Here is a 19,772-nt window from a genome sequence, read left to right as displayed (position 1 = left end):
GCGCATCGCTGGGTGTTTCGTGCGCATCGGCTGTTTCCAGTTATTTTGAATTATCGCCTGCAGGATGTTCTGAGCGGGGACGGTTCAGAGAGAGGCTGCTGTCGTCCGGGAGGGAGAGAGAGAGAGAGCGAGAGAGAGACGGGAGGGGAGAGAGAGAGACGGGAGGGGAGAGAGAGAGAGAGTGGGAGGGGGGGCCCTACACTGCGTCTCTGCGCTGCGCTCCGATCCCGCCGCGTCCTCCTCCTCCTCCTCCGCCACAACAACACACACACACAGCACGGGAGGGGGTGCGAGAGGGGAGGGGAGGAAGAGGGAGGGAGGTAAGAGAGGTGAGGAGGAGGAGGGAGAAGAAGGAGAAACAGAAGAACAAGGTCCCGGTTGAGGAATTCTGGACATAAACAGCGTGAAAATGACGATGTCCGTCCCGGAGAGGAAATCAGGATCGGAGGGGAAGGAGGAGGAGAGCGAGGATGAGAGCGAGATCGTGGAGGAGAGCCCGTGCGGCCGCTGGCAGAAGCGCAAGGAGCAGGTCGGTGCTCTATGTGTGTGTCTGTCTGTGTGTGTGTGTGTGCGTGTGTTGTGTGTGTGTACTGATCAGGGAATCCATCAACCCAGCCTCCCGCTCTGGAGGACATCCTCTCGCGATGTGTGATCCCGGTGTTGTGTTGCCTCCTGACCCCGGAGACCTGAGTGTGTGTTGATGAAGGTGAACGTCAGCAGGTTAATGGAGACACGAGTAAACGTCAAAGATCCAGTTTCCTTGTTGACGTTGACTGCAGCTCACTGTGTGTGTGTGTGTGTGTGTGACTCAATTTATAATTGACAATAAGTCAAATTGTTAGAAGACACTGAATTGGTGACTGATTAAACAACCAATCAGGTTATCAGAGTTAATGTTCAACTTAAAAGGCCCAACAGATTAGTTTCTGCTGTTTTATTCTTAAACCATCTGTAAATTGATTATTTTGCTTCATGTCTTGGAGAAAGGTTGAACAAATTATTACTTTAATGATTAATGGAGGATGGAAATAGTTGTTGTCGTAATTTCCTGTTAATCAATCGATCAATAGTTTCAGCTGTAGATTACAGCACCAAATAATCTGTACAGCATATGACCCCTTCTTTGACCAATGAGACCAACAGAAGCTCAGTGACGTATAGAGCAACGTATAGAGCGATGTGTGTTGATGTATAGTGACATAACAATGAAGCTCTTTAGGGGCTACAGCCTTTGTAAAAGGAAACTGGTTCTTCTGGTTTGAACCCACTCCAAACCAGCCCCTGCACCAGGTTTACTACAGTCAAACAAGAGAGTGTGTGTGTGTGTGTGTGTGTGTGTGTGTGTGTGTGTGTGTGTGTGTGTGTGTGTGTGTGTGTGTGTGTGTGTGTGTGTGTGTGTGTGTGTGTGTGTGTGTGTGTGTGTGTGTGTGTGTGGGGGGGGGGGGGGTGTCAGCATGAGTCCAACACCTTCCTCTTTCCCTGTTACGCTGGTCAGCAGTAGTTGGACTGTTCAGACAACACATGATCGACAGGACAGAAAATAACCCAGTGGCCTCGTTGGCAACTTCCTCTCCCATAAATAATCCTGTTTGTTTGATGTCGGGCATCAAACATGGAAGCAGCAGCTCAGCGTCGGTGACATTCGCAGCTGGTTGATACGACGGGAACTCGCCTGATTTCCCTTCGCTTGTTTGCACAAACTCCCAAAACGTTGGTTTGTTATCAGGCAGAAGGAACACACGCTGGAAAGCCTCGGTGCTGTGAGGGTGTCACCTCGGCTAACGGCTCCAGATAAGACGGAGAGGAGTGAAGTTGAAGGTTATCTGTCGCGCACACACACAAACAAACACAAAGACAGACACACACACACACATACACAACCACACACTGAGTATTCACTAACGTCACAACCACCTGACTGACCCCGCTGCACTTTCTCTACCATTGAGTATTCTTCATGTTGGAAAGAAAACAAACAGACAGACAGACACATACACAGAGACAGACAGACAGACACACACACACACACACACACACACACACATACACAACCACAAACTGAGTATTCACTAACGTCACAACCACCTGACTGACCCCGCTGCACTTTCTCTACCATTGAGTATTCTTCATGTTGGAAAGAAAACAAACAAACAGACAGACAGACAGACAGACAGACACACACACAGACAGACAGACAGACAGAGACACACACACACACACACACACAGTCACCACCCCACCCTGGTGTGTTTCCACCCATTGATTATCTATCAGTTTGATTTCTGACATGTCACATGTCGACCCTCCCCCCCATCCTGACCCCCTACCACCGCCACACACACACAGACACACACACACACACCACTGACAGCATCACTCATTTAGGCCTGGCTGCTATGGTTAGAAAATCTATGTCAGAATATTTATAGCAATTATTTTCTTATCTCAGTAAAAGTGGCAAAATATTTCTGTTATTGTTCTGAAAATTAAAATCGATCAAACTCTTTAAACTTGCTTTTAATTCAGCCTGATTTCGACTCATGATTCTGTTCCAGTCAATTGTATTTGATTTATTCCCTTTTTACCAAATCGTCAGCTTCTTTCACTTTGTACTTCCTCTGCATCTTCTTCTCCTTTTATATCCACACATGATTTTGAATGTGCTATATCATTAAATCTGACTTAAATCTGAACCAGGAAGCAGCAGATGTCTTGTTTTCTCACTATATTTTTGTAGATTGACTTTATGTTGATTTATTCTTGATGCAGTTTGATATGAGCAGTTCTGATCATGACTTGAGGGGAATTGAAAGTCACTGAATGAAAACAGATTTTCTCTCACCAGTTAAAACGTAATCATAGTGAGATAATAAGAAGCATAATGCCTCTTTCACTTCATGCTCACCTTAACAGAACTCACCTGGTGTTTGTGCAAATTCAACCTTAAACCTTTTTTGGTATTTTTTTTATATAAATGATGGAAAACATATGAGAGGCAAATGTGGAGGAAATACCTTCTGCACAAAGAACCTTGTTTCTTTCAATGCAAACTTTAAGATGTCGTTTCTCTGCTGTCAGTAGGTGAAAGTTCACCATGTCTGTTATTGGGCTCGGCCATGAACGTAAACACAGGCCTCGAGCACATGGGAAGCACATGGGGTCGTTGCCTCGGATGTTTTCTCAGCGGTGGCACAGGCGGAGGAGGTTTCAGTTTCTGAAGCTGTATGAATACACTGCCTTTTCAAAGTGGAGTTTATCCCTCTTGACTCCACACACTGAGCATTGATTTTTTTCTTGGGGACTCCACAGGCTGGATTGGAAATAAAAAGCTGTGTGACCGGTAACGTGACAACTGTTGGTGACCAAGCTCACTGGTTCCAGAGAAATTAACCAAACTGTAAAACTTGTTGCACAAAAAGCCTGCTGGTCCCTTTGTCAAGATGAGGACATGGAAATCTGCACGTCAGCAGCAGCAGCATGATCTTACATGTCATGTGTTTCCCACTGTGACACCATTCGTGACATTTAGCAATTAGTGACTCAAAAAATATTGCTGTTGCGGCACGAAAAGGACAACAAAAAAAAATTGCATGATAAGAAATCGATCAAGTCTTCATGTGGAGAAATAATTCACAAAATGTGTAGGGATCAGATGTTAGATGCCTCTAAACACTGAGGCGAGATGTTTCTTTGGACTCAATTGCAAACAGGGAATGCTAATAGGTAATTTGGTCTATTTTTAAAGGGGCTCATTTCCCAAATTTCAATAAATTTAGGCTAAACTGGAAATCAGTGCAGCAGTTTTCACATGTTCCAGTAAAAGGTATAACTGGGGCTCAAGTTGCAGCCCAGCGAGCTTACTGGACGTCCATAGCACGGGGTTTAGAAAGAGTTTCTAAAGAGTGATTATCTTACGGAGCAGGGGGAGCTAGGTTCAACCCTGACCCGATTTATTACAGTCCAGCTCGGACAGAAGATAATCACCGGGCCCCCTGGGATCTCCTGCTCAATAATGCAGCAGAGTAAAACCTCCTGAATCGAACCCACACCCATCCTGGGGTCCTGGTGCACCGGAGCTGCTCGTTCAGTAATCGCCACACCTTCTATTTCCAGGATCTGTCTCCATCTGCTCACAGGGAGATGAAAACGAGGCAGGGCTGCGTTCGCTCCTCACGGTGTAAATTCACAGATGAACGTGTGGGGTTGAATGTGATGGGCAGATGCTGTTTTCTGCATATGCATGTTAACCAATGTCCCACGCATGTGCCGGTGTTCACACGCATTCGTCTGGACGCTGGCCCACTCCCGACGTCACGGCTCTGATGATCCAGGGGTTTGCAGTGGAAACCAGAACAAATGGCTTCAATATTCAGCTTCATTCTGAATTCATTTGGAGCAATTTAGTGTAAATTTGAGCTCATTTCCTTCTGACTGACCCTTCGCCTTAGTATTTTTATGTTTAACCAAGCTGCAGCGCTAGTCTGCAATTAAGTGCCATCAGCCACTAAAGCCCCTTTCCCAGCAGTAAAAGAACCCACTCCCGGGGTCAAATGACTTTCAATTGGTATTGATTGATATGTGACATGAGGCTGAGCGCGGTAATTTGGCAAGATGGCGAGGGAGCGCCGCTGTTTGTGATGTGTTTGTGATGTCGAACATGACTCACCAGAGGGAAGAAACTGGAAGGTAAACTTCTCTACTGGCAATGGGAGAGGAATCAATCGCTTCTTTAAATGAAACAGCGTCCCTGAGGTCTCAGAGAGCCAATCAGAAGTGAGCCTCAGAGTCCGAGAGAGGAAATAGACAGTTAAACCACATTGCGGTGTCATGTGCAGTTCTTAAAACCACAAATATATCTTCTAATGTGTCCAAAAATTTAAATTAAACACCAAGAAACTTTGACACATGAGGCTTTTGAATAGATCAAAGGCCAGTGACACGTGCTGGGATAATTTTACGAGTCAAATCAAAGGCAGCGAAATGTTGTCACCTCACATTTGCTTTGATGCATGTGGATCCATGAACCTTCAACAGCTTTTGGACGTTTTCCATCTCCAAGCTTGTAAATACGAGTCATTAACCAGAGCGAGTGAATCCTCGGTGGAGAGCGTTGCCCCTCGTAAGCTCAAGTCAAGTCGTGGCTTGAAGTGAGCGCCTCCCGTCCTGGGGGGGGGGGGCTCTGCCTAATGACACACTCCTGGCTAATCCAGCAGCGCTGGCATGCTCGCTGCAGGGTCCCTGGTTTGACAGCTGCCCCGGGAAGAATGACCCCCACTCAGATTTCCCTGGAGGGGAACCGAGGAGCTGCTGGCACCATCTTTGACGCACCTGTTAATCGCTTGTTGCTCAGAGGTCAAGGGTTTACCTGGAATCACATCCACACCCTTTGATTCCTAGAACACAAGAGTAATGATTTGGGTTTGACGACGATGACTCCATTGATTCCTGGTTGTTTTTAGCTGTGCTGGTGGCCGGACTCCAGGGATGACAGATTCACTCAGAATGCGTGGACTCGGGTACACCGCTGAAATGAAATGATATTTGATTGTTTCCAGGCCACAGAACCAGCCGTCTCTGAGAGGAACGCGTCAGTTCATCCAGTTTATTGTTGCATAAAGATTATTCCAGTTGAACGGGTTTCTCTGGTTGGGTACAGCGGGTCCTGGTATTATGAATGGGGTGATGACAATGTATTTACCTCCTCGTGTGTGATGATGACATACTGTACTTTACAGCTTGGGTGGATTTGACTCAACCTGCCTGACTGCACAAGACACAGCGTGCAATTTTCATTCTGTGCATCTTACAGCCGTGCACGTGAAGTTTCACTACCCAGCTTTTCACTACCCAGGGAGAGGCGGTGGAGGGAGAGGCGGTGGTCTAGTGGTAGAAACTTGGACTATGGGCAGAGAAGGTCTCTGGTTCGTCTCTGGTTCGACTCCACGGAGAGACAACAAAAGATGAACCTGGATTGAACTGTCCAAAAATCCAAGAGTCTCCCTACCCTGTCTAGTGCCCCTGAGCAAGGCACCTTACTCCTCCAACATCTGCTCCCCGAGCGCCGTACATGGTCGCTCACTGCTCTGTGTGTCTTGCACCAGATGGGTTAAATGCAGAGGTTAAATTTACCTACCATTGCATGAGTGTGTAGTGCATGTCAGTGCATGTGTTTGGTATAAATAAACATATCTTAATCTTCAGGCAGCGGGGGGGTTTCAACAGAAACTGCAAATTAACGGTGTCGCGCGGTGTTGAGCGCAGGAAAAGCAGATTTTATGTGTTACAAAAAATACAAAAATAGCACAGCACCTGACAAACTGCTGCAGTAGGTGCGTCATTTTACATTGATTAACAAAAGATTAGAGAAGCATCCCCCCCCCCCCCCCAGGTTGGAAACCAGTTTTACATTACTGTTTGTTATGGTTAATTGCTGCCAATGAAGAACGTTGTCCACCACCTATTTATTTGAAAGTACGTGCATGTTAAGTTGGTTTTGGCTTCTACAGTGACATTAAAACCTGAGTGTTTGGACAGTTAAAATAGAATCCTCACAAACAGTCGGTCTTGGTAAACTGGGAATGAGTCTCAGTGTCAGATCCACTGTGACACCTTACTCACTGGACCAGATGGAGTTCAGCCCATCGTGACACGCCCTCACCGGCCGTCCTGACCATTTAAAACCTGCGTTTCTTTTGGCCTCCGAATATGTTTAAGTTGTGATGTGCTGTTCGGGGGGGTCATGTGATCTCTAGGGGGTCCTGTCGCCTGGTTGTGAAATGTGAGCCGCTCCGTCAGTGAGGCCCCTGGGGGTCATCAGATCCGGCGGGGTGTGCAGAACGGTGGCTGTCAGCGTTTTCCACTCCAGCTGTGTGAAATGGAGCCCCCCCCCCCCACTGGATCCTCTGCCAGCCGCGGCCAGGGAAGCTGGCATGAAAAGGACTCCTCTAGGAATGGCTGAAATGTCGGCAGGCTTTTCCCAGATCTGCCAGAGTACGTGTAGCTCACATCACATGACATCAATGTCCTGAGGAGCTTCTCCAGCTGGACAGGGTTTTAAATGACTGTTTCAATTCAGACGTATTTGTAGAACAAACTCTTTCTTTGCCTCGTTCATGAGCAAAGAGGCCTGTGGCGTTACTCACACTGAAAATGGAGTCTTAACATTTGCATCTGGATTTTCTTTACTTCAATTCAGGCTGAAACTCTTTCCTTATTACCTTTGTCAAGGACTTTGTCTTTGCCCCCTGTCCGTATTTCTTTTTGCCAAAATTACTGAGTTGATTTAGACAACTTGGTGGAAGTAGGGAACATGGGCCCCGAAATTAACTCAATTTGGTGCAGATCAGGAAAAAGAAGCAGCTCCAGGTATATACTCTCTTTAACTCTTGGGCCTTGAAGGAAGTTTGCACTCTACTGCCGATACAGTCCGAGAGAAATAAACCCCCTGTAGAAATAATCCGGGTGTAGCTTCATTTTTTAGAGAGCCGCATTTCCAAAGAATTGCTGGAAACTGTGGAATCTGTAATTAGGTTTAGAGAAAAGCTCAAAATGAAGTGAGGGGCCATCTCGAGGTCTGTAGCTTACATGTCTCTACAAGGCCAAGGATGCTTTTCCTAAAAAAAAACAGCTTTGTTAACCAGCTCCCTCTAATCTCACAGCCAGTTGAGGTTTCTGAAGGGCAACAATAACCAGATTAGTAAAAAGATGAAGGACATCAGGATTAGTTCTGTCAAACCCGGAGCACAGAGTGTGTAGGACGAAGTCAGACAAGGTGCGGCAGGCACATTTACAAAAATGTCAAAAATGACATGTTAAAGAGGAATCGTGATGGAAGCTCCTCCTTCCACCTTCACCAAGTTTCAAAACATTTACATCGGCATGTTTCTGTGCAACATTAACAGCAATGAAAGCAAGACATCTGGGGTAAAAGTTATAAAAATACATAACAACCTCCTGCTTTGGAACACGATGCATAAAAGTGGAGACGTTTCAAATCCAGAGCTTTGCAGATTAAGTCTTGAGTGACTTTGACAAACACACACACACACACGGTTTCAGTTTATAATAATAGTCTCAGGCACATTTTATTTCCTGTCATGTGTGTCTTAATGGGAAGCCTGTTATAAATGTGTTTGTCTACCGAGTCCTGAGTGAAATCCCATAATATCCTTTTAGAAGAGCTGCTATCCGAGCGCAGAGGAGATAAAACCCGTAAAGACGCTCGGCTTGTTGTTGCTGTTGGATCTGTTTGTTTTCACCGCTCCCTCTGCTTCGAGGCAAAGGTCACACAGCTGCGGCTCTACAGGACCCAACTTCAAAGAATGTGTGTAAATATGAGCGTTAAAGAATGTTACACAAACGCAGCAGAGCCAGACGGAGCGACAAAAAGGTTGTGTAACACCTCTTTACACACAACTTCTCCCACAGATAATGATAGTAATTATAGTTGTGGAGCATTTTGATTGCAGTAAGTGGTTTCTGATGGTGGGAAACTCAAAACATCATACAACATGACACCAATCATGATTTATAACTTCAGCTCCTCCATGTCAGCCGTTGGGACATTTGCCAAATTGAAGAAAAAAATAAACGTCAAAATAGTTTTTTTCTAAATAGATTGTGTCTGGCATTATAAGTTTGGTTCTTTCTCTTTCTGGGTGTTGACTCATTCCTGTGCACTTTAACGTCACGTGCTTGTATCCAGACCTTAGACACACAGAATTCCATATCTGGTTTCAATGTCAAATATGCACATTAAAAGGACTTTTGAGTCGTCTGGAGAAACAGAACACGCATATTTAAATATTTGAATATTTTAGTTGGAGCTGGAAAGAGCTACACATTTATGTACCTCATAATGTAGTTGGACATTAAGATAAATCAAAAATGATGAATGCGGTGTGTGGTTGCCGCTGCCCTTACGCCATGATTTGATTTTTAAAATCTATATTTTGTTGTGTTTTGCCACCTCATCTGTACTGATATCTCTATTTCTGTCTTTTGTTCTTTTTCTTTATTGGACTTGTCGCCTCCTTCTTCATAATCAATAACTGTAGGAAAACTGGAAGTGTCCCCCCCGCTTTGAACACCTGAAAACAAGATGTGGCCGTCACACTTCAGGTGAAACTAATAAATATTCATGTCAAATAAGAGCAAAATTATCAAGCTGCTCAGTCTAGTGTTGTAACCTCATTTCCATGCAACCTTTCCCCTCCTGCAGAAATCACTTCTAACCTGTGAGACCCCCCCCCTGTTTGGCATTTGCAACCCTAGTTTGCATGTCAGAATTTGAATGTGTCCGCGTTGTTTATGCCGCTCAGGACGCTGAAAGTAAAACAGGAGCCACAGTCAAATTAGAATTGGATCCGAGTGTCCCAGCAACCATCAATCTGGGAGACGGCTGCTGAATTAAACATGGAGCCACCCCCCCCCCCCCCCCCTGTGTTGGGCACTGAGGTTCAGGCCTGTGCCGCTGTGAGGACACAGAGGTCAAGTCCTCTCTTCCTTTAAATGTAGTGTACATGTAGCAGATACTATATAATATCAATAGAGTCAAATAAAGGTATTTATTTAAAAGAAATGGATGGACACGTATAATAATTTAAAAACAATTGTCCAGTCTGATATTATTAATTGTGTTCGCTGTTTGCTATTTGTGGTTGAGGGTTAAAGCATGTTCCCCTTCTTCTCTGTCAGGGAGCTTGTGTTTTATCATGTTGAGTTTAACAGTTGATTCATCTCATCCCAATGTCTGTCTCCACTTTCTGTCCCTGGTCTTGATAGAGTCTTTACAAAAGCAGAATGAGGGATTTAGACTTATTCGAATGGCCGAGAGGACGCTGTCAGCTTCAATCATACGTGAGGATAGAATAAGTCAAACATGAAGATCATTGAGGACAATTAAAGCTCTGGATGGTGTCTTCTAACTTCTTTATTGGATTTGGCTCAACTTTGCAAATCCATGTCATCAGGCAATCAAACACATGTGAGCACATATTCCTGAAAAGGTCACTTTGTAATCCTGTCTACTGTTTACTCCATGACAGTTATGATGCCAGGGTTGTAAAACACTATCTCATGGGTCTTATAAATAGCTGTGTGGTGTTTTGGATCCTGCAGCCTTTACTCTGGACGTCCTGGTTTCCAGTGTGAACTCGTGCAGCGCCTGTTCCAAACCTGACTGTTTGTAAATGGGTTGTGCGTTTGGCCTGTGGCGACGCTGGTTGAAGTGATGGGATAGAGTCATGCTTAAAACTAGAGTAATCTCAACACGTTATTTAGCGCTTGTGATGGATTGTGCAGAAAACTCTGGACTGGTAGCGTTACATAACAGTAAGTGGAGGGATTAACAGAAAGTCCATGCATGTCTGCCAACAGGCTTTTTTGTTTGAACAGCTCAGGTCGACTTTCTCCGCTTAATCCCACTGGGGGATAAACACGAGGAACACCACTATCCTCCGCTCTGGTTCATATCTGCCTCTCTGTCCACATGGGGCCTTCTTAACAAACTCACAACCAGCCGCCTGACTAATTGTGGACTATAAACACACCAATCCGAGGGCTGTAAACGCATTCCCACCCTCCTCACACCAGTTGTTCCTCCTCCTTGTTGTTTTCCTACTTTCACCTTTCAGTCGTGAGCTTGTGTTCGTCCCAGAATGCAACAGGGACACGGCTCCTGTGTACTCAATCCAAGCTTGTACCTCTTCCTGGTTGACCGCGGTGGCTACTACCCTTTAGCCAAGCCTTTTGAGTCTTTACCCTGAGTCACCTCTTTGGCTGGAAGGCTGTACTGCAGTAGCCTCTGCGTGGGTTGCAGCAGGAGGGGGGTGCGGTCGCTGGAGCTCGCACAACATATTGCTCTTCCTCTCTGGGTTTGTAGTAGCAATGAAGCAAGCAGTGTGTGCGGATTTACAAGGAGTTGGGTAATCCAGTGGGCAGAAAGTGCCCTGCTTTATGGAGAACTTTAACACTCAGACTCACTCTGCCAGACCTCATAAAGCTCCTCCAGGAACACACACCTTTTTTTTTAAAACAAGTGGGAAAGGGGCCAGTTTCAGGTCGGAGAAAAACACACACACGTCTTTTTAAGAACACTGCTTCTATTCCAAGACTGTTTGGCGAGAAAATGACCGGTTGCAAAACACTCCGTCCCTGTTTGGTAAAGCTTCTCTCTCTCGGTCTTAGATGTGTGAGCGAGAATGTGAGTGAAACCAAGTGATTATAATACAAATGGATCTTTGAGGCCGAGTCCCAAAGTCCAGACCTCGGCGCTGAAAGCCTGCGAACTTTAATTAACGCCATCGAGTGCCTCAACGCAGGAAGGTGCCAAATTCTCCAAGGGGATTGAATCAGCATTTTTGAAATTACAGGCAACTCAGTGGCCAGTTAAAGTAGATGGCTCCAATAGAATGTGGATTTCCAAAAGAACAGAGGGTTCTTTCTCACTTTCTGGTTACATAAATCAATATGTTGTTTGACAAAAACAGATGAAGTCACACAAAGACTAAAGAAGGGCGGTTTGGGGTTGGTTTTCCTTGTCGTACTTTTTCAACATGAAGAAATGTGGGAAAAACGAGCTGTAAACTATGACTGATCTTTGATGAAATACATTAATGATGGTTTTATTATCACATCCATCGCATTTGTTCTAAAGTTGCTCAATGTAAACACACATTGGATTTTATGGCCTCAAACTTTGCTCTGTGCTCTCGTCACTGGCGTTTCCGACTGTAACAGGCGGCAAATAGAGCTCAGCACTAAACAGTGAACAGATACAGTTAATAGATTAAGTTAGCAAATATCGGGTGAACACTTAGTGGAGGGTGAAGGTTTAGTTATAAAGGAGCAAGATATTTTCTGGTTGGAGGAGACCAAATCCGGAGCCAAAAATGATAGTTGATTATTTTCTACCTCCATCAAAATAATTGACTTAATGTTATTTGTTTGATGTTATTATAAATAAGTTTATTTTATGGAATAAGTAGTAACTATAATATTCGCCTCTGAAATGTACTGTAGTGGAGTAAAAGTATAAAGTTTCAGAACAAGGACTCGGGCCGAGTAAAGGCAACTGGAAACGTTTTACCTGAGAGAAGTGATTGTGAAGTATCTGTTAGTGGTTTTCATTGAGAAGATTCTTGCCAAGCAGCTGTAACATCAGCTGGTATCTCTCAGGGAAAAGAGCTGTTTATGATTCACCCAGATTTTCTACAATTATGACTCAGCACCAGAACTGTGAATCGGCCTCTGCAAGGTTATGTAAGGACCTCGGCCAGAAGCAATTACTCTACAATTTCATTTTTTTTTCCAGAAACTGTGTTTCGTTGCTGCTGCAGAAAACAATACTGAGAGAAAACCCCAACGCGAGGCCGTGTCAGTGTTTCACATGGATTCATTTCTGTGGTTTCACTCCATAAAAACTGGATTCCTTCAAACACACATGGTGATTGTGAGGAATCTGTTTTCCATCAGCAGCTTCTCTCTGGTTTTTAAAACAACAGATGAATTTATAATTTAATTTACGGATTTACAGCATGCATCAGATATTGGTTTGAATCTATCGCGTTCCTGCAGGCGCTCCTCTCTGCAGGCGGCTCCTTCTGCTCTGGACCCCTGTTTGATCCGAGGTCCATTTGCCTTATTGGAGCCGACGCACACAGCGGGTCGGCCTCGTTAACCTCGTGCTCCTCGCGGTCGCAGAGCGGAGCTGCGTGGCCTCCCCACGGGAAATAAATAATTCCTCCCGTTATTTCAGGCACAAATTAAATTTTGCTTAAACAAATGATTGTTTTATCCAATGAAGCCGGCGGTGGGTTGAGGATTAATGTGACATCAGGCGCAAATATTTGACGTAATAGAAATAATTCTCAGTGGAGGGTAATTTGTTCTTTAAATAGCTTAAAATATCAAATTATATTTGATGTTGATGTGACTTTAGGTTTGCGGCGATTTTTTTTTCTTGAACAGTATTGTTGAATATATTGAAAATAGTGACATCAGTTTAAATGGTTTCCACTATTGGCTCGTACATATCTATTGCTATTGTTGAATATGTCGACCGAAAAGTAACAAGAAGTCGCAGTTAAGATAGAATCAGAAACTATATATTTTTACAGAGGAGTTTTAAATCTCGTCTTTGTGTGTTTATGTCAAAAAAAAGATCACATGTAAGAGTTACACATTTTTTTGATTTTCGTTGTGTATTTGTTAGCTACCAACTGTGCAAAATCTACATGTATGTTACAAATATCAGGTAAAGAACTAAAATAGCTGATTTAGAGATTAATAATTTTTCTGTAATCCCGTTGACCAACACACATACGCACAGGAAAATATAAAAATGACTTTTCACCTCCTGCAGCCCCCCCCCCCCACCTAACAACCTTTCTACATCTCGTCCTTTTAAAAATCAGCAAATCAAAAGAAAAACACAGATTAGATAAAAGACTACAATGCAGCCTTAGCTCATGGAGATTGTTTGAGGAAAAAGCTGAGCTCAGAAGATCGTGTGGTGATAACACCGTAGGGCGGTGTGGCCTAGTGGTTAGAGTTGTGGTTCTCCAACAAGAAGGTTGCCGGTTCAAACCCCACTCTCTCCCATCTGCCTACCGAACTGTCCTTGGCAAGACACTGAACCCCTAAATGGCCCCTAATGAATGTTGAGTGTACTAATTGTAAGTCGCTTTGGACAAAAGCGTCAGCTAAATGACATGTAATGTAATAACGGAGCCAGTCGGGGATTTATCTGAGTTTTGCCCCGTCGCAGTGGAGGAGAGCCACGTGGGTCAGAGCGGTGTGATGAGGCCTTCTCTCATCTCTCCGACCTGTCAGCTAACGATGAGTTGTGTCTGCTGGTTCACGTCTTATCAGATGGTAACTACACAACTCGTACGGGTCCTGTCGGCTCACGACCGATACCGATCTCACTCGTGAAGGAAAGAAAAACACAAGATAAACGCTTGTCATCCTTCTTATTGGTTTTCTGTTGTGTACACATGTACACACGTGCATTGTATGAATCTTTCTTTCTACCTTTACCCCAAATGTTATAAATGTCAGTCAAGGTTTTTTTCATCTGTCCTCAGAGGTTGAGCAGAGATTTTGTAAACACACGCGTACACATGCAGATAATAATGACCTTGTGATTTGAATGGTTGAGAGAAGAGGGTGTGGCTGTGTGAACAGTGACTGACTCCAGGCTTCAGAGCTTTGAACGTGTTTATGTTCACTGTTCACAGCAGATTGATTAACAGATTCAGCAACGTCATTTTTTCATTAGTCATTTGATAGGAATTTAATATTTGCAGTTTAGATAACATTGATTTTTTTTTTTTGTATTTTAGTATTTTGGGGCCTGTTCTGTTTGAAAATCTGATGTTGGGGCCTTGGAACGTTTTTCATCTTGTGTTTTATGTTTTTAATAATTACAACAATTACAACCACTTCCAAGAAAGATACTGAATCGGAGAAACTCAAATCTTACAAACTCATCTTCATATTTTTTGTGTTATTTAGAGCAAGACAAAAAGAATAATTAGGCATATCAGTATTTTAGCTAAATGTATATTTACGCTAAATATTTAATATTTAAGAAAATAAAATACTGGAATATTTTATTAATTGTATGATAATAAATTTGAATATTTATTAGTATTATTGGAAAATATTATTATTGTTATATTTGATTGAAACCAAGTATATATTGTGTATTTTTAATTGTTATTTGTGCATAGCTGCGGATATCAAAAACAGTGGATCATAAAAAGATTGGAAAACTCAACTTCTTGTGAACATGAACGTGCATTTTTGCAAATATATGTATAAATGAATTTAGAATATATTGTTAAATGAAAAGTAATGTTTTGCAAAACAAGGCAACCAGCCCAAAAATTTAATTAACAATATCCAGCAGAGTGTTTGCTCATAAATCACATGTCACTCACGACTTCTCCTTCTAGAGGAGGCAGAGAAAGTGAATGATTTATTAAAATAGCTTAATATACATGACTTGACATAATCAAGTGCATGACAGGAAACTGCCTTTTGGCCAGTCTGAAAATAATGTTTCATTTAAAGGAATATAGTTTTAAAAGTCTTATGTAACGCTGCTCTTTAACGCTCCCCATGCTCGTCACGTCAGGGCAGCCTCTTTCTTCTCCGATGCACTCGTGGTTTTATTCCCACTCTCTCCCGCCGGACTTATAAATCTGCAGCTTTGTCTCAGTGACAATGGGAGAGAGGACAGCGCGGTTACAGCTACACACTGAAACACAGACTGACACAAACCCACAGACAAAGCATCTCCCAGAAAGAGCATGTTTTTAATCCCTCATGAAGGCCTCACAATGCTCCTCGTGTTCCAGAAATATTGATATCATGCAAAGCTTTTCAATTAAAAACATGTCTGATACTTTCACAGCACAACAGGCCGGTCATTGACTCTCTTCTGCTTCAGAGCTTCATGAAACGATCTGAAAGAGCTTCGCTGGTCCTTCGCCGTGTTGTGACTACGTTGTGTCCTGTTGCTGTTGCTCTTGCGGCCGCTCTCTCTCCGCTCTGCATCGATCCGCTCTGCTGAACCCGCCTCGCTCGGCCCGCATTCCTTTTCGCGGGGAGCTTTAACTGCTCCCTCACAAAATGAACAAGTGAGACGTGATGAGGGCCGATGTGTGTCTGCTCGCCAGCCCGCGTGACCCCTGCTCGTCCTTTGGAGGAGTTATGCTGTGGAGAGACAGGGACCCCGGCAGCGCTTTAATTTAGATAATGTGGGACATGGAGGGCGTCTGTCTGAGAAACACTGCAGACGAGTTAACATTCATTTCGTCTGCCGATGAAAGAATCTCTCGCTCAGATATAATCTGTCGTCTGAAAGAGGCCTGGACGTTTCCTGTCACCTGCTCACAGCTGCTGCCATCGAGTTATGCCTCCACACACATTATTCGAGACGCTGACCTTATTGTGTCCATGTGACATCCTGAGGTGGGGGGGCGGACAGTGCAGCAGCTCGTGGGGCTGGTGAAGGTCAGCAGACGGTCAGTGGCTCAGGGCCCGTACACCAGGAATAAGGAGAGTGGGAGCCGGGGAATGTCGTCTTGTCTGGTTTGAACTCTGATGGGATTCGGTGACGCTTCTCTGTGAAAGTTAACATGTAATTATGATTCTCAATATTTAGCTGTAACTAAGGAGGAGTTTGATTGAAAGGCAGCTTATCCCTTAACTTTCCTTGTAATGTTTTCATGCTATTTTTAGTGTGGTTGATGTCCCATCCACTAACATGGAGGAGGTGGGGTTTATGACCTATAGTGCAGGTTGCCACTTCGGCTTCCCTTGTGGGGATCTGTCCTTTCCCCCATCTTTATTTAGAGCAGCTGTCAAATCAGATTTATTACGATTTCAGATGATCACTTGTATACCTCCTCCAAACTGTAATCTCCATGCTAACAGAAATGTATTAGAATGCCAATGGAGATTTCTACAGACGTAAATCTGCAGCCTTCCCATCAGATTCAGTAAACACACCAATACACAGTAAATCTGTCGCTGAAGAACATTCACCCCGTCTGTACCGAGGAGGCGTTTTCTTTCTCCTCTCGAACGTCTTCACTGCAGAGACGTGATTTTCCTCCTTTTTACACTCGAGTCCATCTCTTTGATCCTGCTCCTCTTTGATGCCGGTGAAATCTCCGAGAGACGCGGCGGGACAATGTGGACGAGAAAGAAGCCTGCGCTCATTTACATACATTACACTCGCCCAGCAAGTCCCACCGCGTTACAGGCGCCTAACTTGGGTGGAGCCTTGTTTCCGTACCAGATCTATTTATTAAATATTCATGCTGTGCTGTGTATCCGCTCATCGTGAAGGTATGAGGTGTAGGACGAGGCCCCGACACATGTAGGAGACAAAGCTCTTTGTAACTGTACAGCTGGGACCCACACACAGTCTCAGACAAAGACATGCTTTCATTTAAGATGCCCCGGCAGCGAGAGTGCCAAAGAAAGAGCTGCCCCCCCCCCCCCCCCGTCTGTTCTCCCTCTGGCTCACTCATCAGACCCTATAGCTGATTGACAGATAATTCTCCGGCCTTGGGGCGAAAAGTAAAAGCAACCCCGCCCGGAATCTCTCTGCATTTGAACTGTCACTGCAGACGCTCTAGCTCCTGGAATCATCGTGCTGAGGAGGAGAAGAAGATTTTAGCTTTTCGCCTTCATGGATCGATACCAAGAGCCAGTTCAGCTCTGCAGAGAGCAGGGTGTGTCTATCAGCACAAAATAAACTGAAATCTGCTGTTTGAAAAAAAAAAGTCTTACACAATACAACCCAGAGCTGCACAAACTGCATCCTCCTCATAAAGATGAGCTACTTTCGCTCTAATCAACTAAAACTGAACATTATAATATAAATCGAATTTGATTACCTTCAGGACTTTTGCATTAAACTGCTAGAACATGAGATTTTAACCTCGGATTGAACTGGCAACGGAGTTTATGAAACTCTAAAAGTAGTTTTCATAAATAAATATTTCACAAAGCCTCTCAGATTAAAATGCACATATTGGCTCTGCCCTCATACATATATACATGAGTGCTGCGAGTGAACTTATAAACAATAAGGTTGCACATTGAAGAGCCTGCCAAACAAGTACTGTATATTTTTGTCTAATTTAAAGTTTTTGAATCTCTCTGGGTATTGTTTAGTTTATTTCATATTGTTTATATTCTACACTTCCACTTTTCATGGCCAGATTTAGTCCCTTGTTATCTGCACGTGCTCTGTAAACTGTAAACAATATATTAGTAATTAATATCCAGTTCTATCCATGGTGCTGTATCGTCATCAGATTACCTCTGAGTTGTATTTCTCCCCCACTCGCTGAACATGAGGGAAATCTCAGACCACAAGCACCAGGCTGTGAGTGAGGAGCGTACAGGAATAAACTGTGGGGTGAGGTAACAACAGGCTGGTGTCGGATCCAGTTTAACCCGGCTCAGATGTAGGCTCGACAAACATCAGGACAGAAGTTGGTCTTGTTTTGACATGAACACACGATCCATAAAACTCTGTCCACACCCTAGAACCCACCTCCCCTCCAAGGGCCAATCAGGGAGCAGCATCCAGGGCGCTGTTTACGAGTCTCACGCTACCATGACCGAGCAGCAGACTCCTGGGAAGGAGAGACGCAGGGACAGCGGACGCAGTGTCTCTCAGCCTGGATGGAAAAATAAACAGCCACCGAGCACCGAGCCATGTGGGGGACTGACATGAGTCCGTCCTGACAGCCCTCAAAGCAAAGGAATTCCTTCTGCTGTTGTTCTGTAATACCAGTAATCAGATTATCATCTTTGGTGGAGTGGGAGAGTGGAGGGATTATATGTTGTTCCTTCTCTGCTCCCCACCTCATCTGTGAAGTAAACCCTGCAGGGAGCGTGAGTGGAGGCTGAGCCCAAAACAAACCACCAAACATTCGGTGGAGCTTTTCTTTCCCAGGCTGACTTCATGAAGACATCTGCGGTGTCTGAAAAGTCAGATTGTAAAATTCTATCAGCCCTTTGTGGTCGCTGGGATTTTCTCCTTGCATAAACAACCGTCCTCCTGTTGGTGCTGTTTGATGCAGAAAAACGTTTTCTTACCCGCAGAGGGTAAAGATGAAGACGTCACAGAGCGCGGCACAAGTGGAGCTCTGTGGAACATATCAATGGTTAGCATTTAGCAGTAATAAGCAGTCATTGAGACGGAGTGAGGAGCCCAGATAATAGTTGTTCAGATGCTTCCCCGGTCATGGAGCTGCAGAGACACAGCTGAATGTTTTCAACCCACAGACCATGATGACGATGATAATAGAGTAGAAAAGTGTCAGGTGCTTGTTTTCTAAATGTATGTTTTTTAAGTGATTTCCTTAAATGTCCATGAGGGGCTACCGCTTCACTAAAGGTGAAGCCAAATCCTTTGAATCGCCCCCTAGTGGCCAGCTGCATTATAGGTAATTTACCCCACGACCAATTCTCATGAATAAATAAACAATCGTTGCTCTTTCCACAAAACATTACGTTTACTCACTATTGTTCCATCACTTTTTGGAAGCTGCAGTTATGGGATCTTATAATTGTTAAATGTTTATTAGCGAAATAAGGTTGGACCCACTTCAGTCTCTCTACTGACATCACCACCTCTTCCAAGTGCAGGTTGATTCAGCTGAAGCAGCAATATCCTGTGATGATGGGGCCTGAGCGCTTTGTTGCATAAGACGCTGGCTCATGCAGGGCCGGAGCCCCGGGCGGTCTGCGTCTGCCAGATAACAGACCCAGCCACTGCCTCTTCTCCCATCCCTTCTTTTTTTATTTTTGCAGTTCTTGAAGCGCCTGTGCCGCCACCTCCTCCATCTTGTGTCTCATCGCTCTAAATCCCTCATCCCCAATCCCCTCGCTGCTCCCTCTCCTTCTCCCACTAATCCATCTCTTCCCTCCCGCCACAAGCTGCTGCTCACCCCCCCCCCCCCCCCCCCCCCCCCCCTCTCATTGCTGCTCATTCACATCTCATGCTGTACATGGCTGGCAGCACTGAACACATCACCTGAGTGGAGTGAATTATCCTCCACACTGATTAGATCAACCTGAATTCGATGTGATTGAAACACTCTACCTTACAGACCGCCCCCCCTGCACCGACAGGCCCAGAGTTACCAGTGTCAGATCGGTGTGAATGGATTATATGGAGCTTTTAGCAGATATTATCATCACAGCAGGGGGGGGGGTTCCAATCATTTCTGAACTGC

General features: G+C 44.5%; 1 protein-coding gene across 1 annotated transcript in view; it reads left to right on the top strand.

The window, feature by feature from the left end:
* Positions 1 to 296: 296 nt before the first annotated feature.
* Positions 297 to 19,772, top strand: part of nrbp2b (nuclear receptor binding protein 2b) — a 28,469-nt gene continuing 8,993 nt past the window's right edge. Inside the window, exon 1 of the mRNA XM_062379383.1 lies at positions 297 to 529. Coding sequence (XP_062235367.1) covers positions 410 to 529 — 120 coding nt within the window. The 5' untranslated portion in view covers positions 297 to 409. The remainder of the gene's footprint in view (positions 530 to 19,772) is intronic.

This window comes from Platichthys flesus, chromosome 21 (genome assembly GCF_949316205.1).
Source record: "Platichthys flesus chromosome 21, fPlaFle2.1, whole genome shotgun sequence".
Taxonomy (NCBI): domain Eukaryota; kingdom Metazoa; phylum Chordata; class Actinopteri; order Pleuronectiformes; family Pleuronectidae; genus Platichthys; species Platichthys flesus.
This window is presented reverse-complemented; position numbering and strand designations above follow the sequence as displayed.